Raw genomic sequence first — 25,631 nt, forward strand, 5'->3', positions numbered from 1 at the left:
TTATGTTTGTTGCATGGTTTACCTGCCAAACTTTTTTGTGGCTAGGCTCGTGCACGGACTCTTAGAGCCAAGCCAGGCCCTTCGGCTTAGCTCTGCTTGGTGGATCTTGTTAAGTGACACGCTCACCTCTCTCTGCAAGTCGGGCTTAGTACATGGGACCGTCAGTCACTTGATAACATGGTTTGTAACAGGGGAGGACTGGAAACACATCTCTCCGCCCGCACGCAGTGATTTGACAACGCTATCTCAAGGCTTCTCATAGAGAGGAAGAAGAGCCGGGGCTCCTGGCCGTTGGGTTCTACTTGGCCACAATCATGGTTTTCAGGGAGAGCTAGGAGGCCGAGCTGTGTAGCTTCGGGGCTGAGGGTGCAAAGGGGGTTTGGGGTGTTCATGTGTTCTTGACCTAGTAGTTGCGTCGGGAGACCCTGAGTCTGTTCTGCCATATCTGTGTCGGTTTTTCTTGTCACTCATTTTACTTTGAAGTTTTAAATTTTTTTGGATTGGGATCTTAAGTATATACAGGGCCTAATTCTGAATTCGGCGGGCGGCCGGCGCCGCCCGCCGGGCGGGAACCGCCACTTGGCCACTCCGCTGTCAAAAGACCACGGAGGCCATTCTGGCTTTCCCGCTGGGCCGGCGGGAGACCGCCAAAAGAGCGCCCGCCGGCCCAGCGGGAAAGGCCCTGCAACAAGGAAGCCGGCTCCGAATGGAGCCGGCGGAGTTGCAGGGGTGCGACGGGTGCAGTTGCACCCGTCGCGATTTTCACTGTCTGCTAAGCAGACAGTGAAAATCATGGTGGGGCCCTGTTAGGGGGCCCCTGCACTGCCCATGCCACTGGCATGGGCAGTGCAGGGGCCCCCAGGGGCCCCACGACACCCGTTCCCGCCATCCTGTTCCTGGCGGTAAAAACCGCCAGAAACAGGATGGCGGGAAGGGGGTCGGAATCTCCATGGCGGCGCTGCAAGCAGCGCCGCCATGGAGATTCAGCCCAGCCAGGGGTATTCCGTCGGGAAACCGCCGGATCCCCTTTTCTGACCGCGGCTTTACCGCCGCGGTCAGAATGGGCATTGAAGCACCGCCAGCCTGTTGGCGGTGCTTCCGTGTCCGTCCACCCTGGCGGTCATAGACCACCAGGGTTGGAATGAGGCCCTTAGTGACTGGTTTACCAAAATTAGTAAATAGTAAATCTCTTCCATAGAAGTACTCCTTGAATGGGTTGAAAGGTAGCACTTTTGGGATTTTTTGAAATTCACAAACATTGGCAGTAGCAGACTTAGAAAGCTGACCCAGTCTCAAGTTCCCAGGTACACTACTGGCAAACACACATCCAAAAGGCAATGGGGGGGATGCTTGCAAATAACCTAACCAGGCTCAATCACTCTGTGTAGCGTTCCACCCCTTTGTGTATCACCCACTGTGCACTGAGCCCACCTAACGAAACTCTGTAGGCACCCTGTTCCTCTTGGAAACACTCCATCCCAAGCCTTGGTTATCTACGTCCTCCACCCCTCTGCTTTTTTTAGTTGGGAAATATGAGATTCATATCCCTGAATCTCACTGGCTAAGCTATGCCCCTGTTTGTAGACTGTTATTCCTGGAGAAAGGCTGAGCACAGATGCTCCTGTGCTGACGATTCCATCTCCGACCTCTTCTCTCCTAACTTTTCACTTGATGACCTCTCTTCTGTTCACAGGTTCTGCTCAGTTCAAAGTGGGCTTGGTTTCTTGTGTGAGAGGCCGCATTAACTCTTAAGCAGGAAAGTAGTTCGCGGCCTTCACATGCGAGCACGCTTCCCCCGCTTCTCGCCTGTGCCTGGTTCCAGGCTTTGCCTGCCTTCTACCGGCTTCATTCACTCACACGGGTCACAAATGAACACCAAGACCCAGTTCTTTCTGGAAGTGTGTTCAACAAATCAGGATAGTTTTCAGGTCGAGCCTAGGCTGCGCGCACGCACTCTCTCGACATGGTGTAATCTATTCTTTGGGCTTTCACCACGTCCATCACATGCCCATTACTTTAATTCGTTCCTTGGGCTGCCTTTCAAAATTCCTTTGGTTCGTTAGGTAAATGCTTTAGGCTTGTCCCACCTTGAGGCTCTTTTGTTCCCGTCCTGGAGACTGACCCTGTTACACGGATTATTGCACTATTGTCATGTAGCTTAGTGTTGGTGCACTACTTTTTTCTTTTGCCTTTGTGCTCCGCGCTCATGGAATTTTGTTTCTTTCTCTGGCATCTCACTGTTTTTTTGCATGTCTGCGCCCGATAAAGGCTGGAGGGGATTCCTTTTTATGTATTTACATAGAGTAAACTCGACCAGAAGACTGGACTGCTTTACATGAGCACCAGTCAAATTTGCAACCCCATTCCTAAATTCTTCCCAAGATTAGCATTTGAGAAATATACAAACTGGCACCTTTTAAATAGAAACAAACATAAGGGAAATCCTCAACGCAGCTTTCCCCGGCACAGCGAGAGAGCCGATACTACAATATTCACTGCACTCAGGAAACTCGCCCCATAATGCTTTGTGGGGCATTTCTTTTAAACACATCGTTGCCCATAACTCAGCCTGTGGTGGTCCCAGGACAATGGGACCACCACAAACACGTTCAGGATGGCATGTTCTTCTGTCCAACTCATCTTCTGGGTCTCCTCAGTAGGTTGGGATGGGGCCAAAAAAATAACCTCTCCCACCGTTCAATGTCTTTAAAAGCTCTCTCAGGGCTGGAGCTTTTGCTTTACAGCTGGGAGTAGTTTGTGTTCTAAGGGCCTAGTTTGTAATAATATTCTAAGAGGCTTGTGAGGCCTGTGTATGTGTAATGCGCTATGCCCTCTAGGGGCTGAATATCTGGTCACACTGTAATGCTCTCTGCTCTTCTCTTGGTTATGCCCTCTCGGGGCTGATATAGTAACATGACCCTGCTTCTTCCAAATGCTATTTTTATTGTGGTGCCCTCTAAAATATACAAACTGGCACCCTTTAAATAATAAAAACACCAGGGAAACCCTCAGCGGGCTTATGTATGTTGTGTAGAGCCGATATTACAGTATTCATTGCACTCATGAAACTCGTCCCATCATGCTTTGCGGGACATTCCTTTTACAACACATTTGTGCCCATAACCCTGCCTGTGGTGGTCCTAGGATGTTTAGCATGGCATGTTCTTTCTGTTCAGCTCATATTATAGGTTCCCACACTAGGCTGGGAACCTCTCCCATCATTTAATGCATTTTAAAGCTCTCTCATGGCTGGAGCTTTTGTTTTACAGCTGCGAGTGGTTTGTATTCTAAGGCCCTTGTTTGTAATAATATTCTAGCAGGCCACTTAGGCCTGAAAATGTGTAATGGACTATGTCCTCGAGAGGCTTAATTTATGGTTACATTGTAATGCTCTTTGCTTTTCCCTTTTCAGGTGGTTATGCCCTCTGGGGGTTGACTATATGGTTACATGACCGTGTTTCTTCCAAATGCTATTTTTATTGTGGTGCTCTCTAGGGGATGTGGAATGCACATACACAGTTTATTTCTGATAAAGGTTTAATGTGCTGTATGACTAAATACTAATAAGGTTCCTAAGGCAAGACATATTGGCTAAGCCAATGCTTGTTATTTTTGGAATGGAAAGCAGAATGGAGGCAACCACGGCTGCAGTAAAGCAGGATTACCCTGTGGAACTCTTGAGTATGGCAAGGTGGGAATCGGTCAGTGCTTAATTTGTGCTTGTTGTTTCCGGTGCTGAGCACCGGCACTTATTTTTGAGGGCCGGGGCTTAGTCTTCTGCCTCAAGCATTTGCAGCGAGTGAAAGGTACGTTTGGGACAGACGGAGGACGAGAAAATCGAAAAAGTGACACAATGAGAGAAGGCAGAAAGCTGCAAGTGTGAGCTGAAGGGGTAGGGAGTGGTTTTAAATGGATTAAAGAGGCCCGAGATGGCTTCGGGATTAAGCTGTCTCAGTATTCCGTGTTCGCACATTTCATTGCAGCAGCCGCGTGTATAAGAGAAGGGCTTTGAGCACCGGCACCTTGTATTTACAAATTAAACACTGGAATCGGTTAAGGTCTGGCCTTAGCCGATGCCTTCGGTTTTGGCCTGTCCTCTTCACTCATTGCTCTTTTGGTGTATAAGTCACATCTTAACACTCTCTACAACACGGGGCAGTGGACCACCCACCCCACTTCGGCCGGTGACTAACTTCCCTCTGAGAGACAGCGCTCTGCCCTTTCACAAGGAGCGCATTCACACACAAAGCAGTTCCTTTCAGTTCCAGAGACTGCATTGTGTGTGGTTTTTGAGAGAAAATGTTTTGCTTTTGGCCAATGTATTTTCAATAACTTATTTGTGAGGGAACAGCTGCTTCCCCCTACAGAACATTTTACAAACCCATGAAACAGTTAAAAAACATCATAGACACACCTAAAAGGCTGGTAGCCAAGATCAGACCTATTGGCTTTGCACTGCTTGTTCTTCATGTTCAGAAGAGCCTTCAAAAAGCACCTCAGTCTTAAATCTCCTTTTCAGCAAAAAGCGAGGTAACATTTTTTTCTGAAAGTTTAAAGATGCATCCGTCGTGTGTCCTGCCATCTAATAAGTAGCCACTAGGTGGCACTGCTGTATCACCTCTGAGCCAGTAAATTGCCAGCAGCTGAGTTACATTGGAAGCACTCATGTGCTACACAATGCTTTTCACAAAACTACTCCCAGAGCGATGGCCTCTCTCATCTTCCCTGTGCAGACATATTGCCACAGGATCTTTCTGCACACCTATGCTTACAGTTTGGTAGTAAATGTGGGGAGGACGGAGGGAGTGGCTGGGAAATGGGGAATGCGTACTCCTAAATGGGTGGGGTTCAGTCTGAGGTAAGGTGGGGCTTAGGGCGGGACATGCAAATAGAAACATCTGCCCACAAAAGAATATACTATTGCAGTTCACAAACAACATTTCTAAAGTTACTACGTCCAGAATGGTCCCAAACCCAAAGAAGTAGTAAATGTACTCCTGGTCTGCCCTGGAGTAAGTCTGGCGCCACACATGGGCACTCACAGGTATTGCACCTCACTCCCAAAGACACTAACGGAGGCAGTGACTCACTGTAACTCCCCATATGAAGTATTATTTCATCTGCCTGTCTGTCTGTCTCCCTATCTAAACACACATACATTAGAAAGTTAGATTAAGTTACAAATGAAACATTTTGATCCTAAAAAATAACTTTTTTGCATAATTTAATTACACTTTTAATACAAATTTCAAATATTTTGCAATAATATGAAAATACATAACCATTAATTAGATTGACTAGATATACATTAAGTATTAAAATGCTAGCAAGAGTGGACTTTTTGTTTTACATTTTGATAAACAATAATATTTATAAATTAAATAAATACATGCTAAATACTTAATACACATTTAAGTTGACAAGTTAATATACTGTAACATTTTATTAGTTGATTCTAATAATAATTGCTTTAGAATGAATCTACATTTTTATGTTACATTGTAATATTTGTATACATCACTAAACTTTTGATTTTTGTTTATACTTTGCCATAGTGAGAGCTCCTTCCTGGTGGCTGAGATAGTCACCTATCTGTGAAAAGTCACCAGCAGTAACTCTACAGTTATGAATTATGTCTCAGATGTCTTCACCCCCTGAACTAAGCAAGAAGCGGGATGCACATCTGTACATATGAGTTAATCTACACTGAGGAATGGTAAATAGTGAAAAGGGGTAGACCTATACCTACAGGGAGTGCAGAATTATTAGGCAAGTTGTATTTTTGAGGATTAATTTTATTATTGAACAACAACCATGTTCTCAATGAACCCAAAAAACTCATTAATATCAAAGCTGAATATTTTTGGAAGTAGTTTTTAGTTTGTTTTTAGTTTTAGCTATGTTAGGGGGATATCTGTGTGTGCAGGTGACTATTACTGTGCATAATTATTAGGCAACTTAACAAAAAAAAATATATACACATTTCAATTATTTATTATTACCAGTGAAACCAATATAACATCTCAACATTCACAAATATACATTTCTGACATTCAAAAACAAAACAAAAACAAATCAGTGACCAATATAGCCACCTTTCTTTGCAAGGACACTCAAAAGCCTGCCATCCTTGGATTCTGTCAGTGTTTTGATCTGTTCACCATCAACATTGCGTGCAGCAGCAACCACAGCCTCCCAGACACTGTTCAGAGAGGTGTACTGTTTTCCCTCCTTGTAAATCTCACATTTGATGATGGACCACAGGTTCTCAATGGGGTTCAGATCAGGTGAACAAGGAGGCCATGTCATTAGATTTCCTTCTTTATACCCTTTCTTGCCAGCCACGCTGTGGAGTACTTGGACGCGTGTGATGGAGCATTGTCCTGCATGAAAATCATGTTTTTCTTGAAGGATGCAGTCTTCTTCCTGTACCACTGCTTGAAGAAGGTGTCTTCCAGGAACTGGCAGTAGGACTGGGAGTTGAGCTTGACTCCATCCTCAACCCGAAAAGGCCCCACAAGCTCATCTTTGATGATACCAGCCCAAACCAGTACTCCACCTCCACCTTGCTGGCGTCTGAGTCGGACTGGAGCTCTCTGCCCTTTACCAATCCAGCCACGGGCCCATCCATCTGGCCCATCAAGACTCACTCTCATTTCATCAGTCCATAAAACCTTAGAAAAATCAGTCTTGAGATATTTATTGGCCCAGTCTTGACGTTTCAGCTTGTGTGTCTTGTTCAGTGGTGGTCGTCTTTCAGCCTTTCTTACCTTGGCCATGTCTCTGAGTATTGCACACCTTGTGCTTTTGGGCACTCCAGTGATGTTGCAGCTCTGAAATATGGCCAAACTGGTGGCAAGTGGCATCGTGGCAGCTGCACGCTTGACTTTTCTCAGTTCATGGGCAGTTATTTTGCGCCTTGGTTTTTCCACACGCTTCTTGCGACCCTGTTGACTATTTTGAATGAAACGCTTGATTGTTCGATGATCACGCTTCAGAAGCTTTGCAATTTTAAGAGTGCTGCATCCCTCTGCAAGATATCTCACTATTTTGGACTTTCCTGAGCCTGTCAAGTCCTTCTTTTGACCCATTTTGCCAAAGGAAAGGAAGTTGCCTAATAATTATGCACACCTGATATAGGGTGTTGATGTCATTAGACCACACCCCTTCTCATTACAGAGATGCACATCACCTAATATGCTTAATTGGTAGTAGGCTTTCGAGCCTATACAGCTTGGAGTAAGACAACATGCATAAAGAGGATGATGTGGTCAAAATACTCATTTGCCTAATAATTCTGCACTCCCTGTATGTGCCAGAGTAGATTTACACAAGCTGATCTACATGTGTAAATTTAAAATTATGAATATGGTCCATAGTATCTATAAGCTATGTGAGGGGCTGAACGTAGCCACACGCTAAGGATCGAACACACCCACATGTCGGGGCCGAACATAGCCACATTCCAGGGGCCAAACATAGCCGCACGCCAGGGGCCGAACATAGTCACACGCCAGGGGCCAAACATAGCCGCACACCAGGGGCCAAACATAGTCACACGCCAGGGGCCAAACATAGTCACACGCCAGGGGCCGAACATAGTTACACTTCAGGAGCCAAAAATAGCCACATGCCAGGGGCCAAACACAGCCACAGGCCAGGGGCCAAACATAGCCACAGGCCAGGGGCCAAAAAGAGCCACATGCCAGGGGCCAAACATAGTCACACACCAGGGGCCGAACATAGCCACACGCCAGGGGCCGAACATAGCCACACGCCAGGGGCCGAACATAGCCACACGCCAGGGGCCGAACATAGTCACACACCAGGGGCCAAACATAGCCACACGCCAGGGGCCGAACATAGTCACACGCCAGGGGCCAAACATAGTCGCACGCCAGTGGCCAAACATAGCCGCACGCCAGGGGCCAAACATAGCCGCACACCAGGGGCCAAACATAGCCGCACGCCAGGGGCCGAACATAGTCACATGCCAGGGGCCAAACATAGTCACACGCCAGGGGCCGAACATAGTCACACGCCAGGGGCCGAACATAGTCACACGCCAGGGGCCAAACATAGTCACACGCCAGGGGCCAAACATAGTCACACGCCAGTGGCCAAACATAGCCGCACACCAGGGGCCAAACATAGCCACATGCCAGGGGCCGAACATAGTTACACTTCAGGAGCCAAAAATAGCCACATGCCAGGGGCCAAACACAGCCACAGGCCAGGGGCCAAACAGAGCCACATGCCAGGGGCCAAACATAGTCACACGCCAGGGGCCGAACATAGTCACACGCCAGGGGCCGAACATAGTCACACGCCAGGGGACGAACATAGTCACACGCCAGGGGCCGAACATAGTCACACGCCAGGGGCCGAACATAGTCACACGCCAGGGGCCAAACATAGTCACACGCCAGTGGCCAAACATAGCCGCATGCCAGGGGCCAAACATAGCCGCACACCAGGGGCCAAACATAGCCGCACGCCAGGGGCCGAACATAGTCACATGCCAGGGGCCAAACATAGTCACACACCAGGGGCCGAACATAGTCACACGCCAGGGGCCAAACATAGTCACACGCCAGGGGCCAAACATAGTCACACGCCAGTGGCCAAACATAGCCGCACGCCAGGGGCCAAACATAGCCACACGCCAGGGGCCAAACATAGCCACATGCCAGGGGCCGAACATAGTTACACTTCAGGAGCCAAAAATAGCCACATGCCAGGGGCCAAACACAGCCACAGGCCAGGGGCCAAACAGAGCCACATGCCAGGGGCCGAACATAGTCACACGCCAGGGGCCGAACATAGTCACACGCCAGGGGCCAAACATAGCCACATGCCAGGGGCCGAACATAGTTACACTTCAGGAGCCAAAAATAGCCACATGCCAGGGGCCAAACAGAGCCACAGGCCAGGGGCCAAACAGAGCCACACGCCAGGGGCCGAACATAGTCACACGCCAGGGGCCGAACATAGTCACACGCCAGGGGCCGAACATAGTCACACGCCAGGGGCCGAACATAGTCACACGCCAGGGGCCGAACATAGTCACACGCCAGTGGCCAAACATAGCCGCATGCCAGGGGCCAAACATAGCCGCACACCAGGGGCCAAACATAGCCGCACGCCAGGGGCCGAACATAGTCACACGCCAGGGGCCAAACATAGTCACACGCCAGGGGCCAAACATAGTCACACGCCAGGGGCCAAACATAGTCACACGCCAGTGGCCAAACATAGCCGCACGCCAGTGGCCAAACATAGTCACACGCCAGGGGCCGAACATAGTCACACGCCAGGGGCCGAACATAGTCACACGCCAGGGGCCAAACATAGTCACACGCCAGTGGCCAAACATAGTCACACGCCAGTGGCCAAACATAGCCGCACGCCAGGGGCCAAACATAGCCGCACGCCAGGGGCCAAACATAGTCACACGCCAGGGGCCGAACATAGTCACACGCCAGGGGCCGAACATAGTCACACGCCAGGGGCCGAACATAGTCACACGCCAGGGGCCGAACATAGTCACACGCCAGGGGCCGAACATAGTCACACGCCAGTGGCCAAACATAGCCGCATGCCAGGGGCCAAACATAGCCGCACACCAGGGGCCGAACATAGCCGCACACCAGGGGCCGAACATAGTCACACGCCAGGGGCCGAACATAGTCACATGCCAGGGGCCGAACATAGTCACACGCCAGGGGCCAAACATAGTCACACGCCAGGGGCCAAACATAGTCACACGCCAGGGGCCAAACATAGTCACACGCCAGGGGCCAAACATAGTCACACGCCAGTGGCCAAACATAGCCGCACGCCAGGGGCCAAACATAGTCACACGCCAGGGGCCGAACATAGTCACACGCCAGGGGCCGAACATAGTCACACGCCAGGGGCCAAACATAGTCACACGCCAGGGGCCAAACATAGTCACACGCCAGTGGCCAAACATAGTCACACGCCAGGGGCCAAACATAGCCGCACGCCAGGGGCCAAACATAGTCACACGCCAGGGGCCGAACATAGTCACACGCCAGGGGCCGAACATAGTCACACGCCAGGGGCCGAACATAGTCACACGCCAGGGGCCGAACATAGTCACACGCCAGGGGCCGAACATAGTCACACGCCAGGGGCCGAACATAGTCACACGCCAGGGGCCAAACATAGTCACACGCCAGTGGCCAAACATAGCCGCATGCCAGGGGCCAAACATAGCCGCACACCAGGGGCCAAACATAGCCGCACACCAGGGGCCGAACATAGTCACATGCCAGGGGCCGAACATAGTCACATGCCAGGGGCCAAACATAGTCACACGCCAGGGGCCGAACATAGTCACACGCCAGGGGCTGAACATAGTCACACGCCAGGGGCCAAACATAGTCACACGCCAGGGGCCAAACATAGCCGCACGCCAGGGGCCAAACATAGTCACACGCCAGGGGCCAAACATAGTCACACGCCAGGGGCCAAACATACCCACACTCAACCAAAGATGTCCAGCAGTTGATGCAACAACCAGCCGGCTGGGCAGTTCTCCACCACAACCTTCTGCCTGTACCCCAAAAACTCTGCACCCCATATCTCTCCCAAAATGGCCCCAATCGAGCCCTTCTCAGCTTCAACCAGATCCGATAGGCAACTGGGCGATGAAAGAAGAAACATCCTGCCGTGTTCCTGGATCCCTGCCTGGGCCAGGGGCACTCTTCGTTGGTCCTGTGTTTGCCATCCATCTCTGCCTCCCAAGCCCAGCCATGCCAACGCACACTGTGCCACCGTGTGTCACACGATCTCGGCTCTCTCACACGGCCACCAGTGGAGAGCCGATACCTCATAGTGCCGGGAACCCCTGCATTGAGAGAGTTTGTAGCTCGTCTTTGGAGACTCTGGACAGCTGAGGTCCATGACAAGTGTTTAAAACACCACGGGGCATGTGCATCAGTCTCACCATGCTGTTGGGTTTTTAGGGTGGAGGAGACACTGGGAGAGGGGAAGAAGAGCCTCTTGGGCAGTTCTCTGCACAAATCCCACCCCTCCAAGGCCCCGCCCCATTCTCACACAGTGACATTGATCTGAAGTTGGCAGGTCTATCAGCCTTCTAGGCCAATATCCCTCAATGACTGAGGCCCAGGCTTACTCAGCATAACTGGAACCATTGTGCAGCCCTTCTACGTCATCTGCCCTGCAGAGGTACTTACCACGGTGGCCTGTGACTCCTCCTGGTGACTGAGACCCTCCAGCGTCCTGTGGACAAAAGAAACCAGAGGCGTGTGGGCGAGAGACAGTGAGAAGCAGAGTAAACACAAGGAGAGATGGAGAGAGAGAGAAGGAGAGATGGGAAGAGACAAGGAGAGATGGAGAGAGAGAGAGACAAGGAGAGATGGGGAGAGAGAAGGAGAGATGGAGAGAGAGACAAGGAGAGATGGGGAGAGAGACAAGGAGAGATGGAGAGAGACAAGGAGAGAAGGAGAGATGGAGAGAGAGACAAGGAGAGATGCAGAGAGAGACAAGGAGAGATGCAGAGAGAGAGACAAGGACAGATGGAGAGAGAGACAAGGAGAGATGGAGAGGGAGACTTGGAGAGATGGAGGGAGACAAGGAGAGATGCAGAGAGAGACAAGGAGAGATGGGGAGAGAGACAAGGAGAGATGCAGAGAGGGACAAGGAGAGATGGGGAGAGAGACAAGGAGAGATGGAGAGAGAGAGAGACAAGGAGGGATGGAGAGAGACACGGAGAGATGGAGAGAGAGAGACAAGGAGAGATGGAGAGAGACACGGAGAGATGAAGAGAGAGACAAGGAGAGATGGAGAGAGACAAGGAAAGATGGAGAGAGAGACAAGGAGAGATGGAGAGAGACACAGAGAGATGAAGAGAGAGACAAGGAGAAATAGAGAGAGACGAGGAGAGATGGAGAGAGAGACATGGAGAGATGGAGAGAGACAAGGAGAGATGGACAGAGAGAGACAAGGAGAGATGCAGTGCGAGGCAAGAAGAGATGCAGAGAGAGAGACAAGGAGAGATGGAGAGAGACAAGGAAAGATGGGGAGAGAGAGAGACAAGGAGAGATGCAGACCGAGAGACAAGGAGAGAAGGAGAGATGCAGAGAGAGACAAGGAGAGATGGAGAGAGAGACAAGGAGAGATGGGGAGAGAGACAAGGAGAGATGGGGAGAGAGACAAGGAGAGAAGGAGGGATGGAGAGAGAGACAAGGAGAGATGGGGAGAGAGACAAGGAGAGATGGGGAGAGAGAGAGACAAGGAGAGATGCAGACCGAGAGACAAGGAGAGATGGGGAGAGAGACAAGGAGAGAAGGAGAGATGCAGAGAGAGACAAGGAGAGATGGGGAGAGAGACAAGGAGAGATGGGGAGAGAGACAAGGAGAGATGGGGAGAGAGACAAGGAGAGAAGGAGGGATGGAGAGAGAGACAAGGAGAGATGGGGAGAGAGACAAGGAGAGATGGAGAGAGAGACAAGGAGAGATGGGGAGAGAGACAAGGAGAGATGGGGAGAGAGACAAGGAGAGAAGGAGGGATGGAGAGAGAGACAAGGAGAGATGGGGAGAGAGACAAGGAGAGATGGAGCGAGAGACATGGATAGATGGAGAGAGAGACATGGAGAGATAGAGAGAGAGAGCGAGACAAGGAGAGATGGAGAGAGAAACAAGGAGAGATGGGGAGAGAGACAAGGAGAGATGGGGAGAGAGACAAGGAGAGATGGAGAGAGAGACAAGGAGAGATGGAGAAAGAGAGAGACAAGGAGAGATGGGGAGAGAGACAAGGAGAGATGGAGAGAGACACAAGGAGAGAAGGAGAGATCGAGAGAGAGACCAGGAGAGATGGGGAGAGAGACAAGGGAGATGCAGAGAGAGACAAGGAGAGATGAAGAGAGAGACAAGGAGAGATGTGGCGAGACACGGAGAGATGCAGAGAGAGACAAGGAGAGATGGAGAGAGACAAGGAGAGATGGAGAGAGAGACAAGGAGAGATGGAGAGAGAGACAAGGAGAGATGGAGAGAGACAAGGAGAGATGCAGAGAGTGACAAGGAGAGATGGAGAGAGAGACAAGGAGAGATGGAGAGGGAGACAAGGAAAGATGCAGAGAGAGACAAGGAGAGATTGAGAGAGACAAGGAGAGATGCAGAGAGAGACAAGGGAGATGCAGAGAGAGACAAGGGAGATGCAGAGAGAGACAAGGAGAGATGGAGAGAGACAAGGAGAGGTGGAAAGAGAGACAAGGAGAGATGGAGAGAGACAAGGAGAGATGCAGAGAGTGACAAGGAGAGATGGAGAGAGAGACAAGGAGAGATGGAGAGGGAGACAAGGAAAGATGCAGAGAGAGACAAGGAGAGATTGAGAGAGACAAGGAGAGATGCAGAGAGAGACAAGGGAGATGCAGAGAGAGACAAGGGAGATGCAGAGAGAGACAAGGACAGATGGAGAGAGAGACAAGGAGAGGTGGAAAGAGAGACAAGGAGAGACGGAGAGAGACAAGGAGAGATGGAGAGAGACAAGGAGCGATGGAGAGAGACAAGGAGAGATGGAGAGAGACAAGGAGAGATGGAAAGAGAGACAAGGAGAGATGGAGAGGGAGACAAGGAGAGATGGAGAAAGAGACAAGGAGAGATGGAGATAGAGACAAGGAGAGATGGAGAGAGACAAGGAGAGATGCAGAGAGTGACAAGGAGAGATGGAGAGAGAGACAAGGAGAGATGGAGAGGGAGACAAGGAAAGATGCAGAGAGAGACAAGGAGAGATTGAGAGAGACAAGGAGAGATGCAGAGAGAGACAAGGGAGATGCAGAGAGAGACAAGGGAGATGCAGAGAGAGACAAGGAGAGATGGAGAGAGACAAGGAGAGGTGGAAAGAGAGACAAGGAGAGATGGAGAGAGACAAGGAGAGATGCAGAGAGTGACAAGGAGCGATGGAGAGAGACAAGGAGAGATGGAAAGAGAGACAAGGAGAGATGGAGAGGGAGACAAGGAAAGATGCAGAGAGAGACAAGGAGAGATTGAGAGAGACAAGGAGAGATGCAGAGAGAGACAAGGGAGATGCAGAGAGAGACAAGGGAGATGCAGAGAGAGACAAGGAGAGATGGAGAGAGACAAGGAGAGGTGGAAAGAGAGACAAGGAGAGATGGAGAGAGACAAGGAGAGATGCAGAGAGTGACAAGGAGCGATGGAGAGAGACAAGGAGAGGTGGAAAGAGAGACAAGGAGAGATTGAGAGAGACAAGGAGAGATGGAGAGGGAGACAAGGAGAGATGGAGAGAGACAAGGAGAGATGCCGAGAGACAAGGAGAGATGGAGAGAGACAAGGAGAGATGAGAGAGAGACAAGTAGAAATAGAGAGAGACAAGAAGAGATAGAGACAAGATGAGATGGGGAGAGAGACAAGGAGAGATGAAGAGAGGAGAAGAGAGATGGGAAGAGAGAGAAAAGGAGAGATGGGGGGAGAGAGAGACAAGGAGAGATGGGGAGAGAGAGACAAGGAGCGATGCAGAGAGAGACAAGGAGAGATGGAGAGAGACAAGGAGAGATGCAGAGAGGTGCAAGGAGAAATGGAGAGAGACAAGAAGAGATGGATAGAGACAAGGAGAGATGCAGAGAGGTGCAAGGAGAGATACAGAGAGAGACAAGGAGAGATGCAGAGAGAGACAAGGAGAGATGCAGAGAGAGACAAGGAGAGATGGGGAGAGAGACAAGGAGAGATGGAGAGGGATAAGGAGAGATGCAGAGAGAGACAAAGAGAGATGCAGAGAGAGACAAGGACAGATGGAGAGAGAGACAAGGAGAGATGGAGAGAGAGATAAGGAGAGAGACAAGGAGAGATGCAGAGAGCTGCAAGGAGAGATGGGGAGAGAGACGCCACAGAAGTGAACAGAGAGGTGCAGGGATTGACTGAAAGAGACAGATACACACATATATGGAGCAACCCAAGTAGAGATGAATCACAGAGAGAGGTGGAGATCCAGGGAGATGTGGGGAAGGGACGGGGAAAGATGTGGAGACACATGAGGATTGCAGAGGAGTCTCGAAGAGAGACAGAGAACAGTGTGGAGGAGAACAATAGAGAGATGAAGAGACACACATGGAGAGATTGAGACAGAAAGCTGAAGTGAGAGATGGAGAGGGGGTGTGGTGGTAGGTGAGAAGCTGTAGTTTATATAACTCACAAGCACAATGATACACAGACGGGCACGCGGACGGGTGTCTGACACATGAAGGGGTAAGGAGAGGCAGCAAGAGGTGGATCAGGACGGAGATAGGGATACAGTGAGGTTGAGAGTGACTATCAAAAATAAGGGGGCGATAGACGGAAAAGCTCGTCCTCCTACCGATAAAGAACCAAAACACAGGGGGCAATCAGTTTGCTGTGAAATAACCCCCACAAGGTGAAGAAATACACTTGTTTTCATATATAACCCTCACCCACCAGGGTTCCCCTCGGTGGCATGCTTCATCATCGGGTCTATACCGTTCTGCTGCGGAGCGAGGCGTGCTGCGACCGACGGAATACGTGGGCGCTCTTATGGAAGTATAAATGTGATGTAGAATGATCACAATAGTAGTGGGAGGGGTTGTACCTTTATGTGGAAAGAAAACCTTGTAAATACCTGCCTCGTAGGTGAACTGTTATTTATTCTGACCTCTAGTCGGTGTGATTAACGTGGGGAGAGCTGATGCCTGTTGAGGACACAGGTGCCCTCGGCAGAAGGATGTCTGATGAGGTCACAGGTGCCCTCGGCAGAGGGATGTATGTTGAGGTCAGAGGGATGTATGTTGAGGTCACAGGTGCCCTCGGCAGAAGGATGTATGTTGAGGTCAGAGGGATGTATGTTGAGGTCACAGGTGCCCTCGGCAGAAGGATGTCTGATGAGGTCACAGGTGCCCTCGGCAGAGAGATGTTTGTTGAGGTCACATGTGCCCTGAGAACAAGAGTATCTGTCCGCAAGACCATAATTCTACAGTCATTCTGTATGATGAGCCTTGACCTCTCAGGACTTGAACATTGACTCATTCAGAGTGATTAATGTCTGCCTGTACCCTTCTGCAAGTGCCTGTGGCTCTGAGTGTCTGTGGTAACACACCCATGGCTCTGAGTGTCTGTGGTACCACACACCTGTGGCTCTGATTCTCTCTGGTACTACACTTGTGGCTCTGAGTGTCTGTGGTTCCACACACCTGTGGCTCTGATTCTCTCTGGTACTACACTTGTGGCTCTGAGTGTCTGTGGTACCACACCCGTGGCTCTGAGTGTCTGTGTGATTGCCTGTGGTAACACGCCCATGGCTCTGAGTGTCTGTGGTAAAACACCTGCAGCTTTGAGTGTCTCTGGTACTACACTTGTGGCTCTAAGGCCTGTGGTATCACACCTGCGGCTCTGAGTGTTTCTACACCTGTGGCTCTGAGTGTCTGTAGTAAAACACCTGTGGCCCTGACTGTCTGTGGTAACACACCTGTGGCTCTGAGTGCCTGTGGTACCACACCTGTGGATCTAATTCTCTCTGGTAACACACCTCTGGCTCTGAGTGTCTGTGGTACCACACCTCTGGCTCTGTGTGTCTGTGGTACCACACCTCTGGCTCTGAGTGTCTGTGTTAAAACACCTGTGGCTTTGAGTGTCTCTGGTATCACACCCGTGGCTCTGAGTGTCTGTGGCACTACATCTGTGGCTCTGAGTTTTTGTGGTACCACACCTGTGGCTCTGAGTGTCTGTGGTACCACACACCTGTGGCTCTGATTCTCTCTGGTACTACACCTGTGGCTTTGAGTGTCTCTGGTACCACACTTGTGGCTCTGAGTGTCTGTGGTATCACACCTGTGGCTCTGAGTGTCTGTGGCACTACACCTGTGGCTCTGAGTGTCTGTGGTACCACACACCTGTGGCTCTGATTCTCTCTGGCACTACACCTGTGGCACTGAGAGTCTGTGGTACTACACCTGTGGCTCTGAGTGTCTGTGGACCCACACCCGTGGCTCTGAGTGTCTGTGGTACCACACACCTGTGGCTCTGATTCTCTCTGGTACTACACTTGTGGCTCTGATTCTCTCTGGTACTACACTTGTGGCTCTGAGTGTCTGTGGTACCACACACCTGTGGCTCTGATTCTCTCTGGTACTACACTTGTGGCTCTCAGTGTCTGTGGTACCACACCCATGGCTCTGAGTGTCTGTGTGATTGCCTGTGGTAACACACCCATGGCTCTGAGTGTCTGTGGTACCACGCCCTGGCTCTGAGTGTCTGTGGTAACACACCCATGGCTCTGGGTGTCTGTGGTACCACATCTGTGGCTCTCAGTGCCTGTGGTAACACAATCATGGCTCTGAGTGTCTGTGGTACCACACATGTGGCTTCGAGTGTCTCTGGTATCACACTTATAGCTCTGAGTGTCTGTGGTATCACACCTGTGGCTCTGAGTGTCTGTGGCACTACACCTGTGGCTCTGAGTGTCTGTAGTTAAACACCTGTAGCCCTGACTGTCTGTGGTAACACACCCGTGGCTCTGAGTGTCTGTGGTATCACACCTGTGGCTCTGAGTGTCTGTGGTAACACACCTGTGACCCTCAGTGTCTGCGGTACCACACCTGTGGCTCTGAGTGTCTGTGGTAACACACCTGTGGATCAGATTCTCTCTGGTAACACACCTCTGGCTCCGAGTGTCTGTGGTACCACACCTCTGGCTCTGAGTGTCTGTGGTAACACACCTCTGGCTCTGAGTGTCTGTGGTAACACACCTCTGGCTCTGAGTGTCTGTGGTAAAACGCATGTGGCTTTGAGTGTCTCTGGTACCACACTTGTGGCTCTGAGTGTCTATGGTATCACACCTGTGGCTCTGAGTGTCTGTGGCACTACACCTGTGGCTCTGAGTGTCTGTGGTACCCAGTGGCGTAGCGTGGGTTGTCAGCACCCGGGGCAAGGCAAGTAATTTGCGCCCCCTAACCCGTGGATTTTAGCACTCGAGTCCCCCCCCCAGATGTTGCGCCCGGTGCGGCCGCCCTCCCTCCTGCACCACCCACGCTACGCCACTGGTGGTACCACACCTGTGGCTCTGAGTGTCTGTGGTACCACACCGTGGCTCTGAGTGTCTGTGGCACCACACACCTGTGGCTCTGATTCTCTCTGGTACTACACCTGTGGCTCTGATTCTCTCTGGCACTACACCTGTGGCACTGAGAGTCTGTGGTACTACACCTGTGGCTCTGAGTGTCTGTGGACCCACACCCGTGGCTCTGAGTGTCTGTGGTACCACACACCTGTGGCTCTGATTCTCTCTGGTACTACACTTGTGGCTCTGAGTGTCTGTGGTACCACACACCTGTGGCTCTGATTCTCTCTGGTACTACACTTGTGGCTCTCAGTGTCTGTGGTACCACACCCATGGCTCTGAGTGTCTGTGTGATTGCCTGTGGTAACACACCCATGGCTCTGAGTGTCTGTGGTACCACGCCGTGGCTCTGAGTGTCTGTGGAAACACACCCATGGCTCTGGGTGTCTGTGGTACCACACCTGTGGCTCTCAGTGCCTGTGGTAACACACCCATGGCTCTGAGTGTCTGTGGTACCACACATGTGGCTTTGAGTGTCTCTGGTATCACACTTATAGCTCTGAGTGTCTGTGGTATCACACCTGTGGCTCTGAGTGTCTGTGGCACTACACCTGTGGCTCTGAGTGTCTGTAGTTAAACACCTGTGGCCCTGACTGTCTGTGGTAACACACCCGTGGCTCTGAGTGTCTGTGGTATCACACCTGTGGCTCTGAGTGTCTATGGTAATACACCTGTGACCCTCAGTGTCTGCGGTACCACACCTGTGGCTCTGAGTGTCTGTGGTAACACACCTGTGGATCAGATTCTCTCTGGTAACACACCTCTGGCTCTGAGTGTGTGTGGTACAACACCTCTGGCTCTGAGTTTCTGTGGTAACACACCTCTGGCTCTGAGTGTCTGTGGTAACACACCTCTGGCTCTGAGTGTCTGTGGTAAAACACATGTGGCTTTGAGTGTCTCTGGTACCACACTTGTGGCTCTGAGTGTCTGTGGTATCACACTTGTGGCTCTGAGTGTCTGTGGCACTACACCTGTGGCTCTGAGTGTCTGTGGTACCACACCTGTGGCTCTGAGTGTCTGTGGTACCACACCGTGGCTCTGAGTGTCTGTGGTACCACACACCTGTGGCTCTGATTCTCTCTGGTACTACACCTGTGGCTCTGAGTGTCTGTGGTACCACACTTGTGGCTCTGAATTTCTGTGGTACCACACCCGTGGCTCTGAGTGTCTGTGGTACCACACACCTGTGGCTCTGATTGTCTCTGGTACTACACCTGTGGCTCTGAGTGTCTGTGGTACCACACCCGTGGCTCTGAGTGTCTGTGGTAACACACCTGTGGCTCTGATTGTCTCTGGTACTACACCTGTGGCTCTGAGTGTCTGTGGTACCACACCCGTGGCTCTGAGTGTCTGTGGTAACACACCTGTGGCCCTCAGTGTCTTGCGGTACCACACCTGTGGCTGTGAGTGTCTGTGGTAATACACCTGTGGATCTGATTCTATCTGGTAACACACCTCTGGCTCTGAGTGTCTGTGGTACCACACCTCTGACTCTGAGTGTCTGTGGTAACACACCTGTGGCTCTGAGTGTCTGTGGCACTACACCTGTGGCTCTGAGTGTCTGTGGTACCACACCTCTGGCTCTGAGTGTCTGTGGTATCACACCTGTGGCTCTGATTCTCTCTGACACTACACCTGTGGCTCTGAGTGTCTGTGGTACCACACCTCTGGCTCTGAGTGTCTGTGGTATCACACCTGTGGCTCTAAGTGTCTGTGGCACTACACCTGTGGCTCTGAGTGTCTGTGGCACTACACATGTGGCTCTGAGTGTCTGTGGTTACACACCCGTGGCTCTGAGTGTCTGTGGTAACACACCTGTGGCTCTGATTCTCTCTGGTACTACACCTGTGGCTCTGAGTGTCTGTGGTTTCACACCCGTGGCTCTGAGTGTCTGTGGTAACACACCTGTGGCCCTCAGTGTCTGTGGTACCACACCTGTGGCTCTGAGTGTCTGTGGTAACACACCTGTGGATCTGATTCTCTCTGGTAACACACCTCTGGCTCTGAGTGTCTGTGGTACCACACCTGTGGCTCTGAGTGTCTGTGGTTACACACCTCTGGCTCTGAGTGTCTGTGGTACCACACCTGTGGCTCTGAGTGTCTGTGGTAACACATCTGTGGATCTGATTCTCTCTGTTAACACACCCCTGGCTCTGAGTGTCTGTGGTACCACACCTGTGGCTCTGAGTGTGTGTGGTACCACATCTGTGGCTCTGAGTGTCTGTGGCACTACACCTGTGGCTCTGAGTGTCTGTGGTACCACACCTGTGGCTCTGAGTGTCTCTGGTACTACACCTGTGGCTCTGAGTGTCTGTGGTACCACACCCGTGGCTCTGAGTGTCTGTGGTAACACACCTGTGGCCCTCAGTGTCTGCGGTACCACACCTGTGGCTGTGAGTGTCTGTGGTAATACACCTGTGGATCTGATTCTATCTGGTAACACACCTCTGGCTCTGAGTGTCTGTGGTACCACACCTCTGGCTCTGAGTGTCTGTGGTAACACACCTGTGGCTCTGAGTGTCTGTGGCACTACACCTCTGGCTCTGAGTCTGTGGTACCACACCTCTGGCTCTGAGTGTCTGTGGTATCACACCTGTGGCTCTGATTCTCTCTGACACTACACCTGTGGCTCTGAGTGTCTGTGGTACCACACCTCTGGCTCTGAGTGTCTGTGGTATCACACCTGTGGCTCTAAGTGTATGTGGCACTACACCTGTGGCTCTGAGTGTCTGTGGCACTACACATGTGGCTCTGAGTGTCTGTGGTTACACACCCGTGGCTCTGATTCTCTCTGGTACTACACCTGTGGCTCTGAGTGTCTGTGGTACCACACTTGTGGCTCTGAATTTCTGTGGTACCACACCTGTGGCTCTGAGTGTCTGTGGTACCACACACCTGTGGCTCTGATTGTCTCTGGTACTACACCTGTGGCTCTGAGTGTCTGTGGTACCACACCCGTGGCTCTGAGTGTCTGTGGTAACACACCTGTGGCCCTCAGTGTCTTGCGGTACCACACCTGTGGCTGTGAGTGTCTGTGGTAATACACCTGTGGATCTGATTCTATCTGGTAACACACCTCTGGCTCTGAGTGTCTGTGGTACCACACCTCTGGCTCTGAGTGTCTGTGGTAACACACCTGTGGCTCTGAGTGTCTGTGGCAGTACACCTGTGGCTCTGAGTGTCTGTGGTACCACACCTCTGGCTCTGAGTGTCTGTGGTAACACACCTGTGGCTCTGAGTGTCTGTGGCAGTACACCTGTGGCTCTGAGTGTCTGTGGTACCACACCTCTGGCTCTGAGTGTCTGTGGTATCACACCTGTGGCTCTGATCCTCTCTGACACTACACCTGTGGCTCTGAGTGTCTGTGGCACTACACCTGTGGCTCTGAGTGTCTGTGGCACTACACATGTGGCTCTGAGTGTCTGTGGTTACACACCCGTGGCTCTGAGTGTCTGTGGTACCACACACCTGTGGCTCTGATTCTCTCTGGTACTACACCTGTGGCTCTGAGTGTCTGTGGTTTCACACCCGTGGCTCTGAGTGTCTGTGGTAACACACCTGTGGCCCTCAGTGTCTGTGGTACCACACCTGTGGCTCTGAGTGTCTGTGGTAACACACCTGTGGATCTGATTCTCTCTGGTAACACACCTCTGGCTCTGAGTGTCTGTGGTACCACACCTGTGGCTCTGAGTGTCTGTGGTTACACACCTCTGGCTCTGAGTGTCTGTGGTACCACACCTGTGGCTCTGAGTGTCTGTGGTAACATATCTGTGGATCTGATTCTCTCTGTTAACACACCCCTGGCTCTGAGTGTCTGTGGTACCACACCTGTGGCTCTGAGTGTCTGTGGTACCACATCTGTGGCTCTGAGTGTCTGTGGCACTACACCTGTGGCTCTGAGTGTCTGTGGTACGACACCTGTGGCTCTGAGTGTCTCTGGTACTACACCTGTGGCTCTGAGTGTCTGTTGTACCACACCCGTGGCTCTGAGTGTCTGTGGTAACACACCCGTGGCTCTGAGTGTCTGTGGTAACACACCTGTGGCTCTCAGTGTCTGAGGTACCATACCTGTGGCTGTGAGTGTCTGTGGTAATACACCTGTGGATCTGATTCTATCTGGTAACACACCTCTGGCTCTGAGTGTCTGTGGTACCACACCTGTGGCTCTGAGTGTCTGTGGTAACACACCTGTGGATCTGATTCTCTCTGGTAACACACCTCTGGCTCTGAGTGTCTGTGGTACCACACCTGTGGCTCTGAGTGTCTGTGGTTACACACCTCTGGCTCTGAGTGTCTGTGGTACCACACCTGTGGCTCTGAGTGTCTGTGGTAACACATCTGTGGATCTGATTCTCTCTGTTAACACACCCCTGGCTCTGAGTGTCTGTGGTACCACACCTGTGGCTCTGAGTGTCTGTGGTACCACATCTGTGGCTCTGAGTGTCTGTGGCACTACACCTGTGGCTCTGAGTGTCTGTGGTACGACACCTGTGGCTCTGAGTGTCTCTGGTACTACACCTGTGGCTCTGAGTGTCTGTGGTACCACACTCGTGGCTCTGAGTGTCTGTGGTAACACACCTGTGGCTCTCAGTGTCTGCGGTACCATACCTGTGGCTGTGAGTGTCTGTGGTAATACACCTGTGGATCTGATTCTATCTGGTAACACACCTCTGGCTCTGAGTGTCTGTGGTACCACACCTCTGGCTCTGAGTGTCTGTGGTACCACACCTCTGGCTCTGAGTGTCTGTGGTATCACACCTGTGGCTCTGATTCTCTCTGACACTACACCTGTGGCTCTGAGTGTCTGTGGTACCACACCTCTGACTCTGAGTGTCTGTGGTATCACACCTGTGGCTCTAAGTGTCTGTGGCACTACACATGTGGCTCTGAGTGTCTGTGGTTACACACCCGTGGCTCTGATTCTCTCTGGTACTACACCTGTGGCTCTGAGTGTCTGTGGTATCACACCCGTGGCTCTGAGTGTCTGTGGTAACACACCTGTGGCCCTCAGTGTCTGTAGTAACACACCTGTGGCTCTGAGTGTCTGTGGTAACACACCTGTGAATCTGATTCTCTCTGGTAACACACCTCTGGCTCTGAGTGTCTGTGGTACCACACCTGTGGCTCTGAGTGTCTGTGGTTACACACCTCTGGCTCCGAGTGTCTGTGGTACCACACCTGTCCTCTGAGTGTCTGTGGTAACACATCTGTGGATCTGATTCTCTCTGTTAACACACCCCTGGCTCTGAGTGTCTGTGGTACCACACCTGTGGCTCTGAGTGTCTGTGGTACCACATCTGTGGCTCTGAGTGTCTGTGGCACTACACCTGTGGCTCTGAGTGTCTGTGGCACTACACCTGTGGCTCTGAGTGTCTGTGGTACCACACCTGTGGCTCTGAGTGTCTGTGGTACCACACCTCTGTGGTACCACACCTGTGGTAACACACGTTGGGCCCTGCACAAGTAAAAGCCTTGAACCTACCCCCGAAGAAGGCCTTGGGTCGTGTCCATCCTTGTCATGGCTCCGCCCCCTCTCAAACTCCTCCAGCTGCCAGTACTTCAGCTTTCCGGGGGCCCGGGGCTCCCATTCTGGCGGCGGGGGGGCTGGTCCTCTGGGCGCTGGGCTGTAGGTCTGATGGGTGGGTTCTCCGTCTAGATTCTGGTCCGATGCTGGGGTTGTGCTCAGCTTCAGAGGCCGGAATGGGGTAGAAAACAACGAGACCACCTGCCTATCCGGGGAACCTGCAGGAAGCAACAAGTTTTACCAGGATTAGAGGGTTTGCATCAGTGAGGCCTCTGAAACTCTACTTGGAATGAAGTTATTTTACGAGCGTGTTGTCCAGGTGGTGGAACAGTAGAGCCCTTGAGGTGGTGTCCCCTCTGTGGAAGGCTGGGGGTTGTAGGAGGCAGCCACGCCTTCCCGGGAATCCCTGCACCCCCTGCTTGTTGTGTCATTGAGAAGGGAATGCAGTGTGTGCTGAACTGAAAATTGTGTAGACGATCTGCCTGTGACTCCAATATCACGTTTGAAAGGTGCACACATCACCTGGTGTGAGTGGGGGGCCTGCTGGATATCCTGCCTTGGAGTGGGCGCCATTCAAGGGCGGCTAGAACATCTCCCCGCCCACCTTGGCACAGTGTGGCTTCTACCTGACCAAGCTGGTGCTCACCCACGACCACCACAAGTGTTTGCACCCTGGAGGGTGCACCACACTTCAGAGGCTGCCAGTCTGGGGGTGGCCGGTCTAGTGGCTGTGAGAGGGCTTCGGCTCGAATGATGGTGGCCTGCAGCCATGCAAAGAAGGACCATGGCCTGGCCTATCCCTAACTGAGTTCACACACAGTACTTGACAAAGGACACAAACCTGTTAAGACTTGACTGAAAAGTACAGTTCCAAGCCGTGCATTATGTCTGGATTATGCTACATCACTCAGCTCTACATATGCAGGCCCTTGAGTGTGTAGGCCTTGAGATGACTGTAGGAAATTACCCTCTTTTTGACATGGTTACCCCCACTTTTTGCCTGCTGTCAATGTCTTTTGCCAGTGTGCACTGGGATCCTGCTAACCAGGACCCCAGTGACTGTGCTCTCTCCCTTTAAACTTGGTTACTCAGACCAAAAACACCCCCCATTTGTCATACTGGGGCCCCCTTATAAGTCCCTAGTATATGGTACCCAGGGCTTTGGGGCACCAGGGGTTCCCCATGGGCTGCAGCATGTATTATGCCACTCATTAGGGCCCATGTAAAATGTGTCTGCAGGCCTCCATTGCAGCCTGCGTGCACCTTTTCACTACATGCACTAGGTGACTGTAAGTCACCCCTGTGGTAGGTCCTCATAGCCCAGAGGGCAGGGTGCAGGTCCCTGTGTGTGAGGGCACCCCTGCATGAGCAGAGGTGCCCCCACAAACTCCAGCTCCATTTTCCTGGACTTTGTGAGTGCGGGGACACCATTTTATGCGTGCACTGGACATAGATCACTACCTATATCCAGGTACATAATCGTAACTCAGAGCCAGGGCATGTTTGGTATCAAACATGTTGGAATCATACCCCAAGGCTTTTGCAAGCATTGGTTGTACGATTCCATGCACTCTGGGGGCTCCATAGAGGACCCTCAGCATTGCTCCTACCAGCTATTCTGGGGTTTTCCGGGCAGCCCAAGCTGCTGCCACCCCTCAGACAGGTTTCTGCCCTCCTTCTGATTGAACAGCTCAAGCCCAGGAAGGCAGAACAAAGGATTTCCTTTAGGAGAGAGAGGCAACACCCTCCCCCTTTGGAAATAGGTGTTTCATGGCTTGGGAGGGGTAGCCTCCCCAGCTACTGGTGTGCTTTGAAGGGCATATTTGGTGCCCTCCGTGCATAAACCAGTCTGCACCAATTCAGGGCCCTCCAGTCCCTGCTCCGGTCCGAATCTGACCAGTGGAAAGAGGAGTGACCACTCCCCTGCCATCACCACACCAGGGGTGGTGCCCAGAGCTACTCCAGAGGGTCCCTT

The 25,631-nt window shown here is 51.6% G+C and overlaps 1 protein-coding gene across 2 annotated transcripts in view; it reads right to left on the reverse strand.

Moving 5' to 3' along the window:
* MISP (mitotic spindle positioning) overlaps positions 1–25,631 on the reverse strand; it is a 204,657-nt gene that overhangs the window by 85,657 nt on the left and 93,369 nt on the right. For both annotated transcript variants that reach the window (XM_069216997.1, XM_069216998.1), the window contains 2 exons: positions 23,615–23,874; positions 11,226–11,271 (listed from right to left, as the gene is read on the reverse strand). In XM_069216997.1, coding sequence (XP_069073098.1) covers positions 11,226–11,271; positions 23,615–23,874 — 306 coding nt within the window. The remainder of the gene's footprint in view (positions 1–11,225; positions 11,272–23,614; positions 23,875–25,631) is intronic.

The sequence above is a fragment of the Pleurodeles waltl genome, chromosome 12 (genome assembly GCF_031143425.1).
Source record: "Pleurodeles waltl isolate 20211129_DDA chromosome 12, aPleWal1.hap1.20221129, whole genome shotgun sequence".
Classification (NCBI taxonomy): Eukaryota; Metazoa; Chordata; class Amphibia; order Caudata; family Salamandridae; genus Pleurodeles; species Pleurodeles waltl.